General features: G+C 45.8%; 1 protein-coding gene across 1 annotated transcript; it reads right to left on the bottom strand.

Moving 5' to 3' along the window:
• Positions 1–916: 916 nt before the first annotated feature.
• LOC149369857 (uncharacterized) lies at positions 917–24,422 on the bottom strand. The gene is made up of 4 exons (XM_089576637.1): positions 24,375–24,422; positions 21,389–21,625; positions 20,402–21,304; positions 917–925 (listed from the first exon to the last, which is right to left on the bottom strand). Exons 1-4 carry the CDS (start codon positions 24,420–24,422, stop codon positions 917–919), a joined length of 1,197 nt encoding a protein of 398 aa, XP_089432763.1.
• Positions 24,423–24,749: the final 327 nt, after the last annotated feature.

Here is a 24,749-nt window from a genome sequence, read left to right as displayed (position 1 = left end):
AAATGCGCGCCCAGAGACCTCGTTCTTTTCTAACTATGCAAAACAATGTCGTGGCTCGCAGCTCTAATGTCAAACCACAATTTGTTGGTGGACCATATCATGACGCCTTTAAGCCTACTTCTGGCATACATTAACGTCTACACATAACCTGGATTTTCATGGAGGTGCTATCATTTAACATTTTACGTCTGCAGCAACTAAGGCTGCATTTAAAATTTTTAATGGTGCTGTAGCTGAGGGCTCCATTTGCCGAGTGAAGCTATGTAGAACTTTCATCCACGTATGTATTGTTCAGTGTTGAGGCGTGTGGTGTAGTGTGGCACTTTTCAGCGTCTACCTAATGAGGAGTCTTGAGTTTGAATTCTCAGACCCGATGCCGCCCTTTAGGAGTATAATAACAGAGGCAAATCTTTTAGTTGTGACTGCAATCATAAAAGAGCTATCGAAATAAACAAAACAGTAATTGAAGAACAAATGAGCACATAAATTTTACTATTAAACAGAATTAGGCAACAAAGTAAAGGAAAAAAAATACTGCCGCCGCGTTGGCTCAGTTGTGATAGTGCTCGGCTGCTGACCCGGAAGACGCGGGTTCGTTCCCGGCCGCGACGGTCAAATTTCGATGGAGGCGAAATTCTAGAGGCCCGTGTGCTGTGCGATGTCAGTGCACGTTCAAGAACCCTACGTGGTCGAAATTTTTGGAGTGCTTCACTACGACGTCCCTCATAGCCCGAGTCGCTTTGGGACGTTAAACCCCAATAAACTAAACCAACCAAGAACAGTACTGCTAAGAAGTGGAAGTCGCTGTTTCATCCTTTCATATTTCTTTTTAGGAAAGCTAATATTTGATTCAATGATTACAAAATAATTGACTTTTTTTGTCTGGTCTCTTTTTTTTAGGTCACGTTTGGCTGCATCACCATTCCTGCGATAAGAATGGTGAGAGTAGAGAATTCCCAGTCGTCTGTGTATGCGCAAGAACTTGCTGCAATGGTGTTCGGGAACGATGTGCTCGCGACATCCTTCCTCAAGGGCTCTGGGACGAGTAAACAGGCCCTTGAGAAGGAAGCTGTGGATGATATTATTGGTGCGTATAAGTGTTACTCTTTTGGAGCTATTACGGGCACTCTTTAAAATTGTACCCTGCGTATTTTTGGTGGTGATCTTGGAGCAAGATATTGCGCTTCAAAACTGAAGAGCTTTGGTTGATTCCCTGTCCCCGCCTATTACAACCTCGATAGGCATCTCACTCGTGTGCTGTTTGGTCATCATCGTTGTGCAGTGTGTGTTCAGTATCCTGTATTAGGAGTCGTACAGCACTGCTAACAGTGGTCACCTACATTGTAGGCCAGTAGCGCCATTGCTAATCAGACCAACATAGGGCTGTTTAAGTATTATAAAGTCTTAATCACTTCATGTATTGTTCTGGTAAATGATGCTGCCACATTTGTCATGGTATTATTTGACTGTTAAAAATTAAAATCCTCGTTTAATTATTTGTGATTGTTTTCTTCTTTTCCAGTCCACGTCATGTTGAGGTTCCCGAACCTGTCAGAGTATGCGGCGCGGGCGTTTTTACGCCGAAAATGTAATAACGCGGCATCCGCTTGGAATAAATCAAGAGACATAAAATTTAGTAAAATAAAGAACTGTGGCTTGCTAGGCGTTTTGCTAAAATAATATTGTGCTTTCTAGATTCTTGCGCAAGTCACTTTTTCTGAAAAATGGGTCTATTATGTGCACCTCGGGATCAGATGAGAAACTGAAGGCTCCATCGCGATTGCCATTACAGGTTGGGGGCTCAGCCCTCGTCCTCATTTCATATAGTGCTCTTCAGGCATCGCAGTTTCTGACTCCAGCTCAGATCCTACTTTTACTGCGTCATTCACTGATCATATTGGGAACGAACCTTCCTAGAGTCTCTAAATGGATGGGATGGATTGTCTGCAACTGTTTCCGTCTGCTAAACGTGGTCATACCTGAGCTGGAAGGCACAGCAGTCTTATCGGCTAATAAATTGACACTTTTGGAATAGAATGCATGATTCTGTTTCAAGCTTTGGCATTTGTAGTAAGCTCTGTAATATTGGATTTTAAATTGTATTTGATCTTGAAAACCAGTACCTACGTCGTTTGAAAGTGATATCGTTTGGAAAGCCCAAAGGACATGAAAAAGGAACCACAGCAACAGAGATCTTGCGACCTTCGTAAGTATTTTTCTGTTTTGGGTTTCTTAGTCGCCGGCTTTCAAGATGTTTGCCACATTTTTAATGTTTTGCAGCAGTATTAAGTGTATATTTCTGGTGAATTTTTGATACATTCATTTAGCTTCGTGGCGCATTTTTAATGTTTTGCAGCAGTATTAAGTGTATATTTCTGGTGAATTTTTGATACATTCATTTAGCTTCGTGGCGCGTTTTTAACGTTTTGCAGCAGTATTAAATTTATATTTCTGGTGTATTTTTCGTGCATTTATTCAGCTTGGCAATGCATTTGCAAGAGATTTGTACTGCTCTCAAAAATATAACCATCCTATTTCTGGTGCATTTTGAGCGTATTCCAATGGTAGAAATTTATACTTTTGATACATTTTTAGCATACTTCCTGCCAGCCTCAAAAATACGTCAAGTATATTAACAATGCTTTGAAAGTATACCTACAAGTCTATTGATAGGACATTACCAATGTCGTCATAGTAAACCAATATGAAATAAGTATGTTTTTAATGCGTCCAAAATATATTGAACAGGTAAAAGTTGTATTTTTGATATATTTTAAAGAAATTTCATGGTTGTGCTTCTAGCATACTTAAAAAGCAATAACCACGGTTTTTAAGCATAGGGACAAAAAATGCAAAAAAATACGAAATAAATACAATGTGTTTAAAAGACATTTTTAGTACTGAATTTTTTTGCTAAGGGCTCCGCTGCCCTTATGCAATGCCCCAACCTAAGCGATTTAAAGGTGAATAAATGATCTATAATAAGGTTTATAATAGCGTTTATATTAGAAAATATAAAAGATAAAGCAATATATATTAGCTTTCATGCTGAATTTCTTTGGAGGAGAAATTCGGGGCCCGTGTACTGTGCGATGTCAGTGCACGTTAAAGAACCTCAGGTGGTCGAAATTTCCGGAGCCCTCCACTACGGCGTCTCTGATAGCCTTAGTCGCTTTGGGACGTTAAACCCCATAAACCAACCAACCAACCTTTCCTCCTCATTTCAGGTGCCCACAGAAGCACTTTGCTTCCTTTGGAAGCCATTCGGTTATCAATGCAGACCATCTGTTCGTGCTACATCGCCCTTAAATGCATTAAATTTGTTCTCATCCCAGTGATAGTGCTACCAGTTTCTTTGCATAACACTGCATCTTTCTCAATTAAGAACCGAATATTTAGTCTCCATATATTAACGCAGTGTGTAAGTACTGGCAAGATACAACCGCTCAAACATCACAGATTGTGAATGTAAGGTTGCAACATGTCTGAGGTGTCATTATGTACCGCCTTTGTCAAACGTAACCAGGTTGCATGGTTTGCTTCTAGCACGTACAGTGGAGCCCTAACAGCTTCCCTGAAGCTGAAATGGTCGTTAAAGGTAAGGACTGGGGGTCTTCTTACCTTCAAACACCTTTTGATCTTTAGGAAAGCCACAAGGGCTCCACATTACAAGCTAGAAGCAAACCGTGTAGCCTGGTTACTTTCTACAAAGACGGTGCATGTACGAATGTATATGTACTATCAGCAACGAATGAAACGCGAACAAGAAAACTGAGGTGGCCGCACAAAAGCACCAATGTATTAGCTCCTCCATTGGAAATAGAAGCGCGGTTGAATAGCACCTCTAAAGAAGAGTCTTCGTGCCTTCGAAATTAAAATAGGAGGAGCTAGTATTCAGCTTCCCCTGGCTAAGAGCTGTGCATTTTCCAGTGCGTGGTTCAGTTGTTTTGTTCGCGTTTCATTTCTTGCTGGGAGTACATAATGAACTGGAGACTGCCCATGGTATGTGATATCATTATGCTGCTGTTAAGGGCAGTGATAACGTTTATTGGTGTACCTCGAGTTCAACCTGATGGTATTGTCACGTTGTAGTGACGGCAGTCCAGCGGTCAGCAAGACACCCGCCGCTCGCCGAATGCCCGCCGCTCGCGGCATCGATCAACTTAAAGCCGGCAAGGAAGCTTCGAGATAACAGGACAATATCATCTACAGTAATCTGGAAAAACGTAGATGCAGCTCTTCATGGCTGCGATCAATCGAGATTAGTGCGGTGGCTGCTCGCGTCACGAACAGAAATGATAACAGCCCTTTCCTGCGGCCTTGAGCGCGAACGAACGCACACTACAATGATACGCGGCAGTATAACGGGCTTCATAACTTATCTATGACATACCTACTGTTGAAACACTTTATGCTTTTTCGTTAGGTGTCATTTTGTTGAAGCTTATTCTCAGTTTCCAATGCTTTGAAATGGCTATTTTCTTGCTGACCACTTGCACGTGATTGTCTAATATACAGCTGCTTGTATTGGAGAGTTATATATCTGCTCTTTTAGCAGGCGCACTCTCAAAAATTATATTCATGGGGCTGATTCATGCCACTCTCTAATAGGGCACCATGGTACATGGTCATAATGTAGAAAACAGCTGGCAAAATGCGGAGTTATGCTTTCACTGCAGTTCTTCAGATTTTTGTAAACTGCTCTTTCAGAGTCGCACAAAATTTTAAGAAAGTAAGAAAAGAACTGTAGCGCAATAAATACGTACACAAGAGAGCACCACAAAGGACTAGCGCTAAACTTCATTTAACTTTATTCACTAGCAGCGCAGCAAATTATAAGGAAAAACCAGGACACGTGCAGAGAGATACCAGTTTCCACACAACACTATCTACAGAACCGTTCAAAATGCGCCATTTCCGATTTGAAGAGGTTCACCGACGTATCGCTAACACAAAATATGCCTCTCTTTCTTATATGAAATGCCTCCAAAGGTTCCCTTGCCCTTGTATCTTTGCTTTTGCCTAAAATCTTCATCCCGTGAAACCGTGGTTGACACTTTCTGCAGTACTTGCATCTAGCCTGTGGCAAATGTTCTGTCGCTCGAGGGCATTCATAACACTCAGCTCAGTGCTGAGAAAGATGTGCACCACGTACGTCTTTTACTGACCGGTCGTGCTCACCTGCCCTTTCATTGATGCACCGCCCAGTTTGGCCCACATAGGCCTTCCCGAATGACAGCAGTACTTCGTAAACCACCCCGGTACAGCAATCCGTGAACTTCTTTCCATGTCTGATGCGGCTCCTACTCTTGTCTTTGCTCGCGATCCGCGCGCCGAACTGTGCCAGCTTGCGTGGGGCCGAGTTCACGGAGTTCAAACTGCCGCGGTGCAGGAATGTGATGCCTCTTCTCGTAACTAGTAGCCACCCTAAAAGTGATGCTCGGACCCTGGTTTCAGGTTTTAGAAGTTGAGGAGGACGCTTCACGAGGAAATAAATTAGCGTCTGCAAGGAATTCTTGCTGACATCTTTGTCGCAGCTAGCATCCTACACCCCCGGCAAAAGTTGCGAGTTTTACAGCCGGCCCTTGCCCCAGGCCTAAAGAAACCAACGGCGCAGGAAGCCCTCGAAGCCGTTAAAAGGGTCATGGAAAAAAACACGCACGTTTGCTATACACTCCGCGCTTGTTGTAAGCAGAGAAGTGATGATTGCCTTCGCTGCAAAGTGTTCCGCTCCTTGCCGGACATTATAGGTTACCTTGCCTGCAGCTACACAGGATGTCCCTGCTATCGTCATCGACAGAAGAGCTGCAGAACCTGCGCGTTGCCTTTCGTCACTGGCAGAAATTCCTAGAGAATAACGGGCCACCCGACTATGTGGCGGCGACTATCCCTCAAAGGCAATAGCATGAATATATCTTTTTGTCAGCGGAGTTCGATTTCATTCCATTGCTCTAGCGCTAAAAAGCACACACGTGTCCATATTTGGCGATTAAGTGAAGCAGACGTGCACACACCTTCTCGGTTTTGGCAGTGCCAGTCTTTCACTTCACTCCTGCCCCAAAGTAAGTGTTTGCTGCTGAGCATCGCGTGTCGAGCTTGGGGTAATACCCACGACTAGAGGTAGGCAAAGTGTACCACCCTTCCGTCTGCAAAGAGACGCCGCTAAAAGATGCTCTGGCGCTTTGGTGTTGGTAACCGTAAATATCTCCGAAGCCAAAAGTACGATTGGGCTTGTAAACAATGTTGGCGCCGATAGAAAGCTTCATGGCAGAGCGTTTTAACCTGAATGCAGTGATTCTTTTTTGGAAGCTTAATCACGGGTAGGAAGTATTGTCTCTTGCCACTGAGCGCTCGCTAGCATTTGAAACCCTCGCTAGGCGAATGGCTCCAGATGGGTGATGCGTATTCAAGTTTAGTTCTAATGAATGAGATGTACGCTTGTAGTCTTACGTGTTGTGGGGCTTCCCGTAGGTGACGTTTTAAGAAACCTAGTGTTTTATTAGCAGATGATATCAGGTTAGTCACGTGCAAACGCCAAGATAAATCATTAGAAATGGTGACTCCTAAGTATTTATATGACTGGACGAGGTCAACTGGGGAATTGCAGACTGTGTATTTGAAAACAAGAGGATTTCGACGGCGGTGAAAGGACATGCACTTGCATTTGTTAGAGTTAAGCATCATCATCCACTGGGAGCACCAGTCTTGCACATGGCGCAGGTCTGCCTGAAGGGATTTTTGGTCAGAATGGTCAGTCACTGAGCGATAAATGACGCAATCATTGGCGAACAAGCGGATGTGACAAGAGACATGCTGGGGTAAATCATTAATATATATGAGGAATAACAAAGGACCGAGAACAGAACCCTGTGGGACGCCAGAGGTTACTGGAAGCGGGTTGGAAAGTTGGTTATTAATGACGACGGACTGAGAGCCATGCGTGAGGAAAGCATTAATCCATGCAATTATGTTCGGATGTATACTTCAACTGGGAGAGTTTAAGAAGCAAGCGTTGATGAGGTACTTTGTCGAATGCCTTAGCGAAATCTAGGAAAATGGAGTCAGTTTGCAGGTTAGTATCAAGGTTGGCGTGAATATCATGTAGAAAAATGGCTAGTTGAGTTTCGCAGGAGAACCCTTTGCGAAATCCATGCTGTGATGGATGGAAGAAATTATTTGAATCCAAAAATTGCATGATTTGAGAGTAAATGACATGTTCCATGATTTTGCACGGTACACTTGTTAATGAAATGGGGCGATAATTAAGAGGTGAATCAGTACTACCTGATTTGTGGACGGGAACGACCTTCCACACTTCCCAGTCGTCTGGAATGGTACCTTCGGAGAGTGATTGCGAGAACAATCCTCAAAACCTCAAAGCCTCAAAACTGGCTGCACTTATTTTTGATGCAGCATTACATGTTCCATGGGTGTGTTCCGGGAACCAAAATTCTGTTACTGCTGTCAATTAAGTTGCGTATACCCTACAGTGATACGAAGAATTTTTACGCAAATGCCTTTCAAAGAAGGTCCTCCAGCCAGTGGAGCTGGCCAGTTGGTGTGATGTGATGGTTAATCCCCATTCACTTAGTGTGACATACAGGGGGCTGGGAATTAACTGCATAGAGATCATGAATCCAGCGTCAAGGAATATGTTCACTTGACTTCGCGGTGCTAGGTGGGCGAGTTTAATGTTTTCAACGATACACATCGCCAGAGAGAGAGAGACTCTTTAATGAAATACAGAGAATTTAGCCGGCGTTTCAATATCGCTGGCATGCTACTCTGTGTAGGGAGGGGAATTTGGGAGATAAAGACTGAAGGAGAGCCGCACATGAGTTGTGCGGCTTCTCATGACAACACAGATGCCTCGAGGGGACTTCAGTGTACTCACTGCGCTTGGCTTCAACAGTCAATGCAAGTGCAGGGCGCTTTCCTGCTTGGTGAAAATTATTTAAACAGAAACGTCGCGCCATGGAAAAAAAAAATATTTGCGCTGTCGTTCAGCGCGAGCAATTCGCTGCACGTCTTTGCCGCGCTTATAGCGCTGTGCGCTGCATTCAGTCACCTTAATCCCCGACTGAAAGGTGCGCTGGCGTATGAATTCCTCGTGACTACGAAAATCGGTGCGGGCACGCGCCCCCGCGTAGAATATGGGCACTGGTTTCGTTGCCCGATCGAGGAAGCTCTGGACGATCGAGCATGCATGCAGCGTCTCCACCTTGCTGAAAGGATGATCGAGGATCGAGGGAAGGCTATGCGTAGTAGAAAAAGTTAATTCCGACTGGCGCAGTTCCTGGCCGGTGTATGCCGCACACAAACATGCGTACGTGTACTGGCTATCAGATAGGCAAATCTGCCCTAATAGCGGGCGGGTTCACTGCACGCGGTGCGCAGCATATGCATAGCGGAAAGGTCGAACCTAATCAGTTTTGAGTATGAAGTATGATCGACGTACGTACCGATACCACATTTGCTCTACTTTTTGCGCGCAACGCGCAGAAACGCGTTAAGCTAGAATTAATTGTGCAGCACCTTTTAAAAATTCATTCGCCTCAATTGATGGTTCTCCCTAGATTAAAATTAACTGCGCAGCTAACACACATTTTTTTTCACCTGGCCGTAGTTTATGCCGTGCGCCTGGAATCGTCTGCGCCGAGGACGAGTGAAGAAAAGTCAGCAAAGCCGAATAGCGGCCGGCCGTCTTTGCATGGGTGGCCATATATATGCTTTGCACGAAACGCAGAAGTACTTCAGTTATGCGAACCGCTTGGTTGTACGCATCAGTTGTCAAGTTCACTACGAGACAACGTTTACCGTCCAATATTGATATATGATATGTGTACATCTTTGCCGAAAATGAGCCAGGATCGAGTGAAGCCGGCCGGATGATCCTTGAAAGCTAAGCATATGATCGAGAGCGCGAGCTCTACAGCGATTCATAGCCTCCGTGCAAAGAATTTTCAGGCACTATCGGAAGGGCGCGCAGCTCATTAATGCGTGCTTGCAAGAATCATGCAATTTGCACGAATATTGTATGTGTTTGAGCATACGTACGTGTGTTTCAGATATGTCCCCGCTAATTTCGTAAGCTGCTTTCTGGCCAAATAAATCTCCACCGGTGAGCGGTTGTGCTGGTACTACAAGATGTGTGCTACACAAACCGATTAGAACGTACAATTAAGCTTCTTGCCAGTATTATAACTTTCCCGAAGCGATTCGCAGCTATACCGGTGACGGTCGAAGCTAACGTCGCCCGCAGACAGAGCAGCGCTGCATGCAGATTTCTGCAGGACCGTCAGAGTCACGCCGGCCGGTAAACAGAGCTGCTAATGGAGATGCCTTCAGCACCGTCAGAGTCGTGCCGGTACAAACAGACGTGCTGACGGAGATCCCTTCAGCACCTTCAGAGACGCGCCGGTGCAAACAGAGCTGCTGACGGAGATGCCTTCAGCACCGTCAGAGTCGTGCCGGTACAAACAGACGTGCTGACGGAGATCCCTTCAGCACCTTCAGAGACGCGCCGGTGCAAACAGAGCTGCTGACGGAGATGCCTTCAGCACCGTCAGAGTCGTGCCGGTACAAACAGACGTGCTGACGGAGATCCCTTCAGCACCTTCAGAGACGCGCCGGTGCAAACAGAGCTGCTGACGGAGATGCCTTCAGCACCGTCAGAGTCGTGCCGGTACCAACAGACGTGCTGACGGAGATCCCTTCAGCACCTTCCCAGACGCGCTGGTGCAAACAGAGCTGCTGACGGAGATGCCTTCAGCACCGTCAGAGTCGTGCCGGTACACACAGACGTGCTGACGGAGATCCCTTCAGCACCTTCAGAGACGCGCCGGTGCAAACAGAGCTGCTGACGGAGATGCCTTCAGCACCGTCGGAGTCGCGCCATTGCAAACAGAGCCTCCATGCAGATTCCTTCAGGACCTTCAGGTACACTTAGAGGTGACAGTCAAGTATCCTGTTGGCTCCCTGAAGGAACTTTGAAGGATTTTTTGACCGGGTGTTGAAGCAGCTGTTCGCACGCCCTTGGTTTTAGATAAGTTTGTGCGACCTGCAAAGCCGATCTCGAGTCGCAGAATATAGTCCATTGCTGCGCTGGCTGGTAACCAATATAAAGGAGGGCTTCTCGTATGGCTGCCAATTCGGTTGCCGTAGAGGACGTTTTGTGCATGAGCCTGAAACGGTGACATGAGGCATTTCCTGGCACTATCACCGCTGCAGCTGAAGAAGTGGTCGTCACGGATCCGTCCACGAAAACATGCTGGGTGTTAGTATACATAGCGTATTTTGGCGCTGTAATGTATGACAGCGCCAGCTGTTTCAGTCCGACTGTTGGAATGTGCGTCTTCTTTGTTATCCCTGGGATTGTTGTCCGTATAGATGGTTTTGGCACTGCCCAAAGTGGCACCTCCGCAATCTGGTGTGGCGTGTAGATCGAAGGCACCGCATTGCGCTGCATCCAAAGGGCTCTGGAAAAGGCTGCATCTGGACGCACCGCACTAATGTTGGTCAGGGGGTGATGACGATGTCTGGTCAGATCCCGCAAATGCACACGAAGTGGCTCCTGTTGAAAAATTCGTGCTGGGCAGGCGTGGGCCTCACAAAATGTGCCCCATGTAGAAGTTTTCCATGGAAAACCCAAGCATACTCTTAAAGCATGAGCCTGCGCGCTTTCAAGCACACGCAGGCCTGATAGTCTGACCCCCGAGAGAACGGGTGCACTGTATCTGAGAAGACCGACTACCAGCGCCTGGTACACGTGTAGTAAAGATCTGTCAGAGGGACCCCAACATTTTCCTTCCATACACCGCACAATGCTTGCAAAGCTGTCGAGCTTTTTCTTGAGCACATAAATGTGCTTCGTCCAGGACAGGTCACGGTCTATCGTAACACCTAAGAGTTTGTGATGTGTTGCGTATGGAACAATTTGCCCGTCGATTGTGACCGGATACCACGCCATTAACTTGCGTGTGAAAGCCAATGTTACGCTTTTAGTTGGCGAAAGTTCAAGCCCCTGACGGCGCAAGTACGCAGACGTAATGGAAACCGAACGCTGCAATCTTGCTTGCACTTGGGGACGCGTGACACTTGATGTCCATATGCAAATATCGTCTGCGTAGGCGGATATCGAAACAGTCTTCGGTGGTTGTTTGAAAAGGCCAATGAGCACGAGATTGAACAACGTTGGACTGAGCACTCCTCCCTGAGGAACACCACAAGCAACATGATGATCTGCTGTGTCTCCTTCAAGAGTCTCCATGCAGACTGTCCGGTTTGTCAAATAGCTTGCAATCCAATTGTGTAGACGTCCGCCTATACCACATTCATCGATTGCATTTAGTACTGCATCATGCTGAACATTATCGAATGCGCCCTTGATGTCGAGGAAAAGAGCAGCAGTCAACCTGTGACGGCGTTTTTCATGTTCTACCGTTGAAATGAGATCAATTACACTGTCGATGGCAGACCGGCCTTTGCGGAAACCCGTCATTGTGGAAGGGTATAGTCCACGTTTTTCAAGGAACCATTCTAGACGGGTTAGCACCATACGCTCCATCGTCTCGCCAATACAACTTGCCAGAGCTACTGGTCTGTAGGATATTAAGTCGAGTGGCGATTTCCCTGGTTTGAGCAAGGCCACAATGCGGCTTCTTTTCCACTGCTGTGGAACAGTGGCAGAGGCCCAAGAGTGGTTGAACAATGTTAAGAGGGCTTCCATTACCTGTGGGCCTAGATGACGAAGCGCATTGTATGTTATTCCATCAGGTCCTGGGGACGAAGGATCCGTGCAAGCAGAAAGAGCTACTTTCAGTTCTTGAATTGTGAAGGGGATGTCCAGTCGATCGTCCATCGTGGGGGGAGCACATCGATGCTGCCGAGGTGAAGAAGCGCTTCCGGCAATTCTCGAGCAGAAATCCTCCGCCACCTCTAGTTCTTGCCGTCTTTCATAAAGTGCCAATGCACGGAAAGGGTGCTTCTTCTGGGGAAATGTCGCCAGTGCTCGAACGACGTGCCAGATTTTGGAGAGTGGTTTGCGGGGATCCAATCTGCTGCAAAATGACCGCCACCGTTGTTTGCCTAGGTTCTCCAAATAGCGCTATATTTTCTTCTGGGCACGTCGAGAGGCCCGGAGATCCGAGACATCCTTTGTCCTCCGGTATTTTCTTTCTGCGCGCCGACGAATCGCCCGAAGCTGCGCGTAGATCACATCCACTGTAGCTGTGGAATTTGGCGCTGAGATGTTGCGCGTTGTATCTTGCATGGCCGAAATAATACGCTGTTCCACATCTGTTGGATCAGCGAGGTTCTCACAGGTTTTTTTCTAGAAGAATGCGGAAAGCACTCCAGTCGGTGCAACGTATTTTGGCATTTGGAAGACGGTGAAACCACTGCAGCTGCACATACGTTGGTATGTGGTCACTTCCATAATTTTTAATATCAGCACACCACGTTGCGAATGATGAGAGGCGCCTGGATACAAATGCAAGGTCCAGGCAGCTGCTGTAGGTAGTCCCGCGTAGAAATGTCGGCGTGCCATCATTGTGCAAAACAAGATCTGCATTGTCCATGAACATGGCGATATCCCGTCCTCGAACATTCGTAACGGCGCTTCCCCAGCCGTGGTGATGCGCATTGAAATCTCCTACTATTATATGCGGCTCCGAAACGCTGTCGTTGTGTTGTGTTGTGTTGGGTTTTATGGCACGTAGGCAACTGAGGCCATCATGCGCCACACACAAGGTATTGTAAAAGTTTATTTTTGAATATTAGAGATATGTAAAAAGTCATCCTTGGTGTAAAGGCCTTCAGACATTAATATTACCTTTTGAACATGTACGCAAATTTTAAAAATGGCTACTAGTAAAAGCTTTAAACGGGGCTGGGAAACCTCAGTAGCTATCCTTGGCTGGGCAAGGACACTGAGACTCCCAACCAACCAAAATTAAAAATCTCAGCCTTCTTCTCAGGCGTGAGAAAGTGGCTGAGGTGTATTAGAATTAAAACAGACCTGTGGGTAAAAATTTAGAGGCACTTAAAAAATCCAGTTTCTTTAAGAAAGCTGAAAACACATGATATATCAACAATTGAATCATCTCCTAAAAGCAGTGCGGGATGAAAAGGGATGTATTCGTTATAAAATTGAGCAAAGTACTTTTTCCTTAGTTTTTCCAATTTCATACAAGTGAATAAAATATGGTTAATTGTAACTTCAACTCCGCATTCTTCGCAAGAAGGTTGCTCTTTTTTTGACAGTAGGAAATTGTGTGTCAGATGCGTGTGTCCTATACGAAGACGACAAATAATGACTTCTTTGAAGCGTTTTTGGTGGGTGCAAGATTTCCATTCGCCTAAAACTGGTTTTACAAAGTGTAGTTTGTTGTTTGATTCATTGTCCCAAGCGGACTGCCATTTTTGCCTTATTTCACAATGTACCGAGTTCATGCAATCTTTAAAGGGAATGTCTACTTTCTTTATTTCTTTGCTACGAGCCTGCGCAGCGCAGAGGTCTGCTCTCTCGTTGCCTTTAATTCCGACGTGACTCGGCAGCCAGCAAAGTTTTATGTTTTTTCCTTGAGCTCTGGCTTTTGTTATGTTGTGTATTATGTCACCGAGCATCGGAGTAATTGCATTTCTAGAGTGGAGAGCTGTAAGTAAACTAAGGGAGTCCGTGTAAATAATACCGTTTCTGAGGTTTTCATTTACTATTTTTTTTACGGCCAAGCATACAGCGTAACATTCGGCTGTGAAAATTGATGCACACTGTGGAAGTCTGATTATTTCATTCTCATGCCCTCGTACTACCGCACTTCCTACGTAGGTGGCTGTTTTTGAACCGTCCGTATAAAAATCCGCAAAACTATTGTATTTTTCCTCCAGTGCAAGAAATTCTTGTACTATATGTTGTTGCGGGGTTTGCTTTTTGTGAAACTGTGTGAGAGTGAAATCGCATACTGCAGGGAAGTTGTACCATGGAGGTAGTGGCTCTCGTCTGAGCGCAATGTTAGGTAATGTGTTCAGTACACCGAGACTCTCGCACATTTCTTCAAAACGCAAGAGGAGTGGTCTGGTAGTTTGTGGTTTATTATTAAAAAGTGTTCTGGATGGACACTTTGTAACTATTTCATAACAGATATGTTTTGGTAGGGAACGGATTTTCAGGACGTATGAGCATGTAAGTATGCTTCTTCTATCTGTAAGAGATGGTTCATTTGTTTCAACGTAGAGGCTATTAATGGGTGACGTCCTGTAAGCGCCAGTTGCAAGACGTAAACCTAAATTGTGCACTGGGTCCAGTCGTTTCAAGTACGATGGCCTTGCTGAACCATATACTATACTACCATAGTCTAATGAGGATCGTACCACAGAGCGATAAATTTTTAGAAGCCCTGCCCTGTCAGAACCCCAGTGTTTATGTGAAAGGACTTTGAGTATGTTCAGTGATCGGGAAGTTTTATTTTTTAATGTGTTAATATGAGGCAGGAAAGTGAGTTTTTTGTCAAATGTTATGCCTAGAAATTTATGTTTATTTTCTACTGGTAAATCTATTTCGTTAAGGTGTAGGGTGGGGTCTGCCTGTAAGCCTCGTTTGAGTGAAAACAGAATGGCCACTGTTTTCTGTAGGGAAAATCTGAAACCATTTCTGTCTGCCCATGTTGTCAGTTTATTTATTGTTAGCTGTATTTGTCTTTCACATGTTGATATGTTGGAGGATGTGTAAGCTATCTGGAGGTCGTCTACATAAAGTGAATGCATAACAGACCTTGGTATTATTTTGTTAAGAGAATTCATTTTTACAATAAAAAGAGTTGTGCTTAAAATACACCCTTGAGGCACTCCATTTTCCTGAATAAAATCCCTCGAAAGGGTCGAGCCTAGACGGACATTAAATGAGCGGTTAGATAAAAAGTCTTTAATGGAGTTCAGCATTCTGCCATGGATGCCAAGTTCAGCTAAGTCCTGAAGAATTCCGAACCTCCAGGTAGTATCATATGCTTTTTCTAAATCAGAAAAGACTGCAAGACAGTGTTGTTTGTGTATAAAAGCTTGTCTGACTGTATTTTCGAGACGGACTAGGTGATCTGTAGTGGAGCATCCCTTTTTAAAACCACACTGGTGGATATCAAGAAGTTCACAGGATTGAAGAACAAAGGTTAGTCTTATATTTAGGACACATCGAAGGTTTTGGCGAGGCAACTGGTCAGGGCTATGGGTCTATAACTGCTAGGAGAGGTTGGGGGTTTACTAGGTTTAAGAAACGGTACAATAATAGCTTTTTTCCAGGCCTCAGGTATTTTGCCTGATATCCAAACTATGTTGAAGAACCTTAAAAGTGCCTCTACGGCAGGTTGAGATAGATGTGCCAGCATTTCGTAGTGGATTTGGTCGGGTCCTGGAGCAGTTTTTTTACCAGCAGACAGTACTGTATTTATTTCTTGGAGGGTAATCACACTGTTATATTTTTGGTTTGCACCTCCACTAGTTGGAAGTCTTTGTCTTTCGGCTGTGTTTTTGTGTTTTAAAAAAGACTGTGTATAGTGTGATGAACTTGAAACTGCAGCGAAATGTTCTCCCAGTAGGTCTGCCTGTTCCCCTATGCTTGTTTGTGTGCCAGGTGTTGTTAAAAAAGGAATTGTGAAGGGTGAAAAGTTTCCATTTAATTTGCGAACCTGCTCCCACATTTTTTTAGATGTCATCTGACTGTTAATGGATGAAACATAACTCTGCCATGATGCTTTCTCGGCACACCGACGGACGTACCGAGCTTTGGCTCTTGCCTTCTTAAAATTCACGAGATTTTCATGTGTCGGATACCTGCGGAATTTACCCCAAGCTCTGTTTTGTTGTTTTTTGGCTTCCTTACAGTCCTTTGTCCACCATACTTTATGGTTTTGTCGCGCCACTCCTGACGACTGAGGAATAGCTGTGCGTGCGGCAGTTATGACACTCAGCTAGCATTATTCATTGATGATCTTAGTTCTAGCCTCGATAATAACATTCCCGTTGATGCCATATTTTTAGACTTTGAAAAGGCTTTTGACAAGGTTCCTCACAAACGACTATTTTTAAAACTTTCGTGTCTTAACCTTGATATGCGCATATGTGAATGGATATGTGATTTCTTAACTAACCGCCAGCAGTTTGTGTATGCTAACAATACCGCCTCTTCCAGGTCTCCCGTACTTTCAGGTGTGCCTCAGGGTAGTGTCCTTGGTCCTCTACTCTTTCTAATATATATAAATGACATTGCTTCAAACATCTCATCTTCCATTCGCCTATTTGCCGACGATTGCATTATTTACCGGCCTATTAACCATCAAGCCGATGCTCATGCCCTCCAAACTAACCTTTCACACATAGAAACTTGGTGCAAAACATGGTTAATGTCCTTGAATGTGAAAAAAACTTCGTTAATTTCTTTTCATCGGCGACGCACTTACCCAACTCCTTGCTACGTACTTTGCGGTTCCGTTATTTCTCCGACATCAACATGTAAGTACCTGGGAATTAACATATCGCATGATCTTTCTTGGTCCACCCATATCACTGCCATTACTAATGAAGCTAATCGTGTCCTGTCTTACTTACGACGTAATTTGTCAGTAGCTTCTTCGTCTATTAAAGCTCTCGCCTACATAACGTTGGTTCGTCCCAAGCTGGCATATGCATGCGCAGTTTGGGACCCTCACATTTCTTATCTAACTAAAGCACTTGAATCAGTGCAAAACCGTGCTGCTAGATTCATCCATTCAGACTACTCTTATCATTCTAGTGTGACTGCCATGAAATCAAGAGCTAACCTGCCTGACCTCGAGCTGCGACGCAAAATCTGCCGACTAATCCTTTTCCACAAGTTTTATCATTCATCCCTTGCAGATCTAAATCCAGCTCATCACGTGTCTCCTCGCACCAGTCACAGCAAAGCCGTTTATCCCCCCCGCGCACGCACCACTGCGCACCTTCATTCCTTCTTTTCACAGACTGCAGTAGACTGGAATGGCCTGCCTGCCGATGCCGCACTCCACACCAGCCCCGTCCATTTTAAACAAGCCATTGAAAATGTTCTGTTTTAAACCCCGTGACATTCATTACAGATTCATTTTTTTTTGTACTGTTTCCCCTCATGTAATACCCCTATTCAGGGGCATTTGAGGTGTACAATAAATAAATAAATAAATAAATAAATAAATAAATAAATTAGTGAACTCTTCGTTTATCTCGTCGATGGTGAGATTTTCTAAAACTATATCGTCTAAAGTTGCCTTTGCTTTAAAAAGTGACCAGTCGGCGAGGTGAAGTTTCCATCGCCGCGGTTTTGTTGGGATTATTTCTGGTGAGGAAGTTAAAGTGATTAGTATAGGGAGGTGGTCACTGCCATATGGGTTGTCAATGACATCCCATTTAAAATAATTAAAAACAGAAGGTGAGCTAAAAGACAAATCTAAAAAGGTCATTTTCCCCGAGGCAGGGGAGCAGTAGGTGGCTTTTCCTGTATTTAAAAGACAAACATTGTTTGTGAGGATAAAATCTTCGATTATTTGACCCCTAGAGTTACAGTGCTCGCTTCCCCAAAAAGGGGAGTGAGCGTTAAAGTCCCCAACTACTAGATACGGTTCTGGAAGTTCATTGATAAGTTCTTGTAAATCGTGGACTGTTAATGTAGAATGTGGAGGAATATATAGAGAACAGAGAGAAATTGTTTTATGGCTGACGACACTGACCGCAACGGCTTCAAGTTTTGTTCTGTTTTATTTCTCGAGCAGGAATGCCGCTTTGTACGATAATCGCGACGCCTCCAGAGAGTCTATTTGCCTGCTCACGATCTCGTCTAAAAGTTTTATAATGCTTCAGGATGTTCACATGTTGTGGACCTAGATTGGTTTCCTGGAGACATAAGGCTACGGGTGACATTGACCCTAAAATGTTTTTTTATGTCATCGTAATTTCTCAATATTCCTCTACAGTTCCACTGAACAAGAAAAGCCATGTTTATGTTTTGGGGTAGGAGCAACGAGAGGTTTACTTATGTTCTGGGGCCGTTATGGTAGCCCTGCCTTTTTTTCGCTCAAGAGAGCTGTTCCGCCGCTGTAGAGCAGGCGGGCTGGGAGTTTGGTCCATCACCTCGGAAGAGGTGCTGGACGACCGCGAAGAAGCCGCGGGTGTGTGGGTGTCAGGCCTCCCCCGACGGGGGGAAGTCCTGCGGGATGCTGACTTGTGGGCCGGCACTCCCTGGCTTGTAGTTGGCAGAGCAGCTTTCGCTGTCTCTGCCTGGGGCGTGGATGGCACTGCACAGGCGCGGTGGAAGTGGCCGCGGCAGGTGCCGGAGCGCTGTGTGGTGCTACGCCCCCGCGCACCACATCAGCGAAGTTTGGTTTTGCTGTGAAGGAGAATGAATTGGTAAGCGCAAAACGCCTCCTCGCTTCTTTGAATGAAATGTTTTTTTTAGTCTTAATGGTGATGATTTCTTTCTCCTTTTTCCAGGACGGACACGCCCTGGAGTATGCAGCGTGATCTCCTTCACAATTCGCGCAGCGTAGGGCTGCGTCGCATTCCTCAGAAGGGTGGTCCTTCGAAGCGCATTTCGCGCAGGTTTTGCGGCCGCGGCAACTCTGTGAGCCGTGGCCAAACTTCTGACAGTTGAAACAGCGGCGGTGATTCGGTATGTAGTGTCTGACGGTGATTTTCAGGTATCCAACATCGATCGTTTCGGGGAAACTGCTGGTGTTAAACGTGAGGACCATGTGTTTGGTGTCTATTTCTTTGTTGTCTTTGCGGATTTTGATTCTGTGCACGTCAATTACATTTTGATCAGAAAGTCCTTCAAGCATTTCGGTTTCTGTTAGATGGATGAAGTCAGCCTCTGAGATAACGCCTTTAACTGTGTTGAAAGATCGGTGGGGAGTCACGGAGACAGAGATGTCCCCTATGGAAGCAATGTTTGAGAGTTTCGAGCATTGGATGCTCTCACGGAGTTCGAGGAGTAGGTCGCCGCTGGACATTCTGGATACCTTGTAGCCAGGCCCTAAGGTATCTGTTAAGCATTTGGTGACAAGAAAGGGGGATATGATTCGGGCTTGTTTTTCTTCACAGTTGCTGTGTATTACGTGAAACTTTGTGAAAGTTGGTTTCTTTTTCATGAAAAAGGCTGATGCTTCGTTCCGCACTCTTTTGAGAGAGCGATCTAGTTTTGAAAGGGGGGGGAGCCATAAAAAAATTTGGTTTTTCGGTCATGGTGGCAGCCACCCACCATGGAGTCCAACAAGGGGACGCGACAGAAACTTGAAGGCAAGTCCTGCCCACGCCAGCTGTACACCTTAACTATAACCTAATATGACTCAACTCAGGGTAGTTGGTCACACACGGTTAACCCTCGCCGCCAGGAAAAAGAGGAAAAAAACGAAGAAAAGAGGAGGAGACAGGAGAGTTGTAAGAAAGGAAATAGGAAAGTGAAAGATAGAGGGGAGGATAGGAAAAGGCGACTGCCGATTTCCTCCGGTCGGGTCAGGCCGGAGGTGCCGTCTACAGGAAGCTGGGGCCAAAGTGGTGTGTTGCCTCCGCCGAGGGGCCTTAAGGGTCCAAACGCTCGGCATCGGCTCAACCACCAGGATCCTTTTCCCCGGACACGGCGATGCCACGCACGGCTAAGCGCAGATGCTCGGGTCCGTGGTGACGCATTGTTCACCATCATCCCCCTGCGGGGATGTCCCTGCGGATGCTCGGGTTAACCCCGTGGTGTCGCCACTCACCAACGTCTGCATGCTGCAGACGCCTCCCTGCGGGGAGAAACGCTGTCGAGTAGCGATTGTAGTCGTAGGGCATCATATCGACCCCTTGGTGGTATGTAGCCACCTATAATAGAGAATGTGGGCCCATTCAAAGTCATAGTGATTGCTACATACTCGTTGCTACTGCCTCCAGGAATTTGATGCCGAACGTAAGTGAGGTCACGGCGGACGCATAGTAGTACCTTGCTCAAATGCCCAGCCGCTTCAGAGAGGAAACTTTCATAACCGGACAGTCGAAAAGGAGATGTGATGTTAGGCTCACATATTACAAGCACTGGAAATCGGTACTTGAAAATCCTCTGCCTGAAATCTGCTAGGCGGCCTCGCAGACCTCGAGCATTCCATTGTAATACTGCCGATTGAGAGATTCTCTCCTGTAGTGAGGGTGCTGACGACGGTAGAGCCATAATTTTTTACTGCTATTAAAGGGTGGCAAGCACTGGTTCAATAGCGTCTAAAATTTGGACAGCAGCCTTAGCAATTGGCGTGTCCACTCCAGCAATTATCAGCCGTAAGGTGCCTATCAGCTGTTTCAGCATCGCCCTGATTTGATCATCTGTCGTAGACACATCCGGCGGACGCACAGGCGGGCGTGTCACAGAGCTTACAGTACGCGATGGTAGAGGTGGCCACTCTGCGGAGTCCTCCTGGGTGGTTGACAGTCTTGGCTCTTGCGGAGCTGGAGGCGGTGGCTTCTGCGCGGCAGAGCGGTCTCGGTCCTCCTGATGTATTGACACTTCATTTACTGAGCCAAATTTCTTCTGCCGGTTTCGTGTCCTCCTCCTGGAGCGACGTACCGCGATTGCTGCTTCTCGGTGAGAAGAATGGTCCCTCACCATTTTCTTCAAGATCTTCATCTCTGTTTTCACCTTCGGACATTCCCTAGACGTTGCCTCATGAGGACCTTTGCAGTTGGCACAAACTGGAGGCTCAATCGTACATATAGGTCCCTCGTGCACGCCACCACAACGCGGACATGCTTTCGTGCTCGTACACGCAGCACTTACATGTCCAATCTTCTGGCATTTTCGGCACTGCACAGGTCGGGGCACATAAGGACTCACTGGGTGCCTCACAAAACCCACTTTCACATGGGATGGTAAAGTAGTACCCTCAAACACTAGTTTGACACACCGTGATTGGCCGAAACGATGGATGTCGTTTAGGCGAACAGAACTTGATGGCAGTTGCACCAAGTCCATATGCTTGATCTCTATGTCCACGTCAGAAATCACACCAGCAGTAGTGTTAAGTCCATGAGCGAAGAACGAGCGGACTCGTATGTTGCCAAGGACAGACACGGTCTTCAACTTCTCCAGGGTGGCCCGGCTAGAGACATCAACAGAGAAGATATTCCTTCTTGCATCAATACGCACTTCTTTTACTTGGCCCGGAACCAGTCGTTCAAGAAGAAGAGTCAAAGTCTGCCTTTTGATGGAGTTGAGATTCTCTAAATCCTCAACAGGCATGTATGAAATTGTGTAAGTGAGGGATTGCTCACTCACATTGGCCTCGTTAGCTGTTTTCTTGCTCACACTGTGTTGGTTAGGCATCTTCGTGGTCACAATGGACTTGCTAGCCCGCTTCGTACGCACACTGGGCCCACACTCAGTCGGTGTTTTGGAAAGCTTCCTCTTCAGGCGCCGACTCACAATCTCGGTGTAGCCACCGTCGAACTCCATGTCATCCGAGTCGGAGAAACTAGACGACCCCGGGAGCTCTGAGGGAAGATCCATACTGCAACCGGGTTGATCTGTGCGGTTCACACTGCTAACCACAGAAGGCAGCAGAGGCGGCGGGTCATCCGCCATCGCCTGAGATGGCGAGGTTGCCTTGAAGGCCACAGAAGCACAAATTATTTCGAAAAAGCAGGAGCTCGATCAAGAGAAGCTGCCGTTCGCAGAGCTCTTCTTCTTCTTCTCATAATCGACAGAAACTTGACTGCTGCTTGGGCAGTGAGCGCCTGCAGGCAGCGACCTATTGTGAGCCAAATAACACCCAGCGGTCACGGCGTGAAATTTGTACTCACTGAACATCGAAAAAAGTGCGGTTTATGGGTTGCGCACTAACCAAAAAAATAGTATAGAGTAAAAGAGAAAACGAAGAAGGGGGACAACGCGCAAAAGTATTTAGGAAAATTAGTAGGCTAGAGACTTGCACTACTGTTGGCATGGGACCACTACGATGAGCGTTGTGTCTTGGCGCAGACCGTTATCCATTCTTCCGCTTTTGGCTGCCTCCAACCCCAATGGTAATTTAATATTGACACTCCGAATTTCTTACTAGAGGAGGATGGCCGGAAGAAATAATGGATGGACTACTCTTAAGCTGTAGCCGACCACTGGCAAAGGGTGGGTCAGTCTGGTACTGCTTACGGCAGCGGCGAAAACGAACTTTTCCGGCTGATTCGATGCCACAAACCACCGCAGGAAAGCACTTCTTATGGCATCCTGAGTAGACAATGAGAACGCGAATTCCAACCCAGAATTTCAGCTGGCCGCCAGCAGAATATACTGTCTTTCCTAAAATCCTGCTGTTGAGGAGTTAATTTTTTTCTTTTGTCTGTATTACATATTAGCTCGAGCTTTTGCTGACTGACATCATCCGCCCACCTAATTTTCTACCGCCGCCTGCTACGCTTTTCTTCCCTTGGAATCCAAGAATTTGCAGGGGTCAAGTTGATGCAGCTCGCACAGGACCAGGTTAATTGGAGGAATATGGGAGAGGCTTTCGCCCTGCAGTGGGTATAGTCCGGCTGATGATGATGATGATATCTGTAATCTAAGGGGCCTCACCGCGGCCGCTTAACCTCCACTCATCGTGATTTACTCGCTCCAGCCGTAAACCAGTCTGACAACATTTCGTTCACCGTAAGTGCACATTGCTTACCATTCCGGAAAAAAACGTTGTCTACGTCTCTCAACACTGAATTTATGTACTGCCTGAGGCAGGCAGCACACGTTATATTAATAGCGTTTATTTATTTATTTATTTATTTATTTATTTATTTATAAATACTGCTGTCTCTGAGGAGAGACATAGCAGGAGTGGGTGAATACATGAGTAAAAACAAATAACATGGGTAGCATAGAAATAGATAACACAGAAATATTAAAAACAGATCAACGGGTCAAATTGTCAGGCAACTGAACAACAAACTCTTCAATTGGCAATGAACGAAGTGAGCCGTCCAATCCATTCCAAATTTCAACGGTTAGAGGGAAAAATAAAATTTAAAACAATCTATATGTGGTTTGAAGGGAACAATGTTTAATGGGTGGTTCCGTCGGGTTGCACGTGCGCTTGATGACACAAATGTGAAGGGTGCCTGAATGCCAGATGATGTGTGAACGATCTTGTGCAGCATAATGATGCGTTCACGTGTGCGCCTATGTTCTAATGTTTGTAAAGATAAACTGTGCATATGGGAAGAAGGTGAAAACTTGCGATCATACCGGCTGAAGATGAATCTTATTGCTTTTTTTTGAACTGATTCTAAACGGTCAATGTCGCGCGCGTAATGAGGGGACCAGACAATTGAGGCGTACTCCAGGATAGGTCGAACTAGTGATTTGTAAGCAGTTAATTTACATTCCTTCGTGGCATTTTTTAAGGTTCGTTTGAGATAACCAGGTTTGCAAAGTGCTTTCCCAGATATGTTATTTATGTGAGCATTCCATTTTAAGTTATGCGAAAATATAACGCCCAGGTATCTGAACTCGCTGACGTGGGTCAAGCAGTTACCGTTGTTACTGTAAGAGAAATGCAGCGGATTCTTTTTGTTACCAAAGGTCATTGCAACTGTTTTAGTGAAATTAATTTTCATTTGCCATGCATTACTCCATTCACAGAACAATGAAAACACTTTGTTTAGTTCCTGTTGATCATCGGCGTTAGCAACGTTGCGGTAAAGCACACAGACATCGGCATATAGGCGTGACTTCACTGCGGTGTCGTTAGTAGCATTAGCTACATCATTAATAAAAATTATAAAGAGTAGAGGCCCAAGCACCGACCCTTGGGGCACACCTGAAGTTACAGTGACTGACGATGACTGTGCATGGTTAAAAGTGACGAACTGGGATCTTAAGTGTAAGTAGTCGGTTATCCAGTCCAGTAACTTATTGCCGTTAAACATGGTGCGTAGTTTACGAAGAAGCTTATTATGGCAGACCATGTCAAATGCTTTGGAGTAATCTATAAATATTGCATCGATTTGATCACGGTTATTTAAAGCGGAAGCGATGTCGTGAGTAACTTCAATGAGCTGAGTGACAGTGGAAAAACCAGATCGAAAACCGTGCTGACAGTGTGACAGTAGATTATGACAAGTTAAGAACTTTACTGATTACCGAAGGTGAAGAGAAGGTTGGAGATGACCACACATACTTTTTGTTTCTTCGGTGGCGGCTCTGTTACACTCTCGGGAGTGTTGTCCGGGACGGCGCCTACTTCAATTTCCTGGACGAGTCCTTTGGCGCTCCATCGCGCGCATCGTGCCTGCATTTCATGCGACGCACCAAATCATGACAGAGTCCTGGCGTTCATAAATGTGACCGAAAAGAAAATGATGACACTTACCCAAAATCCAGAAGGGTTGCCGGCGCTGGTGGCTGGCCGGCTTCCCATTCCACCATGACTGTTGTGCCGCGCAGTTCTTCTATGGCGCTTTCCTTCCTTAAAAGCTTCATACCAGCATCGGCGCCTATGGCACGGAACGCATAAACATCCCATTTTTCCTCTTCGTTCCATTTCACAAGTACATGTGTCATTTTGGAGTCAACGAGGGTAGCTGGATTACAACCAAACCGTTCTCACTCTACCTTCTGAAGAGTGACTCGTAAAAACGGGGCGGACTTTTAGGCAACATCAGGTGACGACGGTAACGTACCGTGTCTGCGTCCGGAAGTGGGGAGGGAGTGATGGGCAGTCACATGTCAAGAACTGTGGAGCAAA

This window comes from Amblyomma mixtum, chromosome 1 (genome assembly GCF_055824585.1).
Source record: "Amblyomma mixtum isolate Tamu chromosome 1, ASM5582458v1, whole genome shotgun sequence".
NCBI lineage: Eukaryota > Metazoa > Arthropoda > Arachnida > Ixodida > Ixodidae > Amblyomma > Amblyomma mixtum.
This window is presented reverse-complemented; position numbering and strand designations above follow the sequence as displayed.

Bases quoted from the DNA above. Each gene is read 5' to 3' on its own strand.
- LOC149369857 (XM_089576637.1), bottom strand. From the start codon at position 24,422: ATGGGAAGCCGGCCAGCCACCAGCGCCGGCAACCCTTCTGGATTTTGG. The intron at 21,626-24,374 runs GTAAGTGTCATC...GTGGCCTTCAAG, and splicing joins GCAACCCTTCTGGATTTTGG to GCAACCTCGCCATCTCAGGC. The intron at 21,305-21,388 runs GTGCGTACGAAG...ACAGCTAACGAG, and splicing joins CGACTGAGTGTGGGCCCAGT to GCCAATGTGAGTGAGCAATC.